The following is a 1,023-nucleotide window of genomic DNA, read 5'->3' on the forward strand; positions in this document are numbered from 1 at the left end:
GTGCATTAGTGTTGTATGTCTGAGATACTTATATTAAAAGTCAAAGCCACAATTTCAGTTTAAGGAGACATGCACAAAGTTATGGGTGCTCTTACCCTTTCTACTGACATGGAGTGCCAAGGCATAAACCGTAAGAGGTCCTTAGTAATTTGCCTTAGTGGCTTAGGATAAATACAGTAGCTGAAGCTTTAGTTTACAGTTGTTCTCAGAGATAAAAAACCCCAACCCAACAGTTCCAACTAGACCCTCATACCACCTTTTTCCCCACTACATATGATTTAGGCCTGAATTCCTGAATGTTTAGGAAGTTGTATGAACATCCAAGTTCGAAAAGGGAACAAGTATGTTCTGGACAACACAGCCTGTCAGAGGAGGAAAGAGCGCACGCAGCCGGTGGGTGTTCGTGCCGTGGGTGGGATGTGTCCCCCGGAACGTGTCCGGAGCCAGCTCAGCGGTGTGGCAGCCGATCCGCCCCGCCTGAGCGCGGGCAGTGCGGGCAGCACAGCCCGGGGACCGCTCCTGCAAACCCCGCTGCGGGTGCGGCTGTGCCCGGCCCTCGCTCCCCACCAGCGGGACATTGGCTTTGACTGCCAGTGTGGCCGGAGCAGCCGGGAAAGCGCATCTTCACAGCAGCAAAGTGACCAGATCGAGAGGAAAACGAGTTTTAAACGTGCGCAAAGCAGCTGTGACTTCCGTCTGCTTGTTGGGACTGTGCCTGGCACAGCGCAGAATCAAGAAATGGTAACTAATGTGTAAAACAGGTAGAAAAGTGATTCCGTGGGTCTGAACTCTCGGGGCAAACCCCTCAGACGTTTCCGCCGGACGCTGGACCCGGGCCCGACCGTGTCACACGGTTCGGCCCTCGGGGCCCTTCGCGGCCGCCATCTTCCCCCGGGGCCGCGAATGGAACCACCTCCCGGGCGGGCTCTGCCCCTCGGCGGAGCCGCGGCGGCCGCTGCCACCTCCCGGTTCGGCCGCGGACAGCGCTGCCGGGGCCGCCCGAGGCCGGGAGCGCCTCGCCCG

General features: G+C 57.9%; 1 protein-coding gene across 1 annotated transcript in view; it reads left to right on the forward strand.

Annotated features, from left to right (window-relative positions):
- Window positions 1–312: 312 nt before the first annotated feature.
- The window catches only part of C14H16orf72 (chromosome 14 C16orf72 homolog), a 17,761-nt gene continuing 17,050 nt past the window's right edge, over window positions 313–1,023 (forward strand). The window contains exon 1 of the mRNA XM_015642383.2: window positions 313–741. Coding sequence (XP_015497869.1) covers window positions 313–741 — 429 coding nt within the window. The remainder of the gene's footprint in view (window positions 742–1,023) is intronic.

Source organism: Parus major, chromosome 14 (assembly GCF_001522545.3).
Source record: "Parus major isolate Abel chromosome 14, Parus_major1.1, whole genome shotgun sequence".
Taxonomy (NCBI): Eukaryota; Metazoa; Chordata; class Aves; order Passeriformes; family Paridae; genus Parus; species Parus major.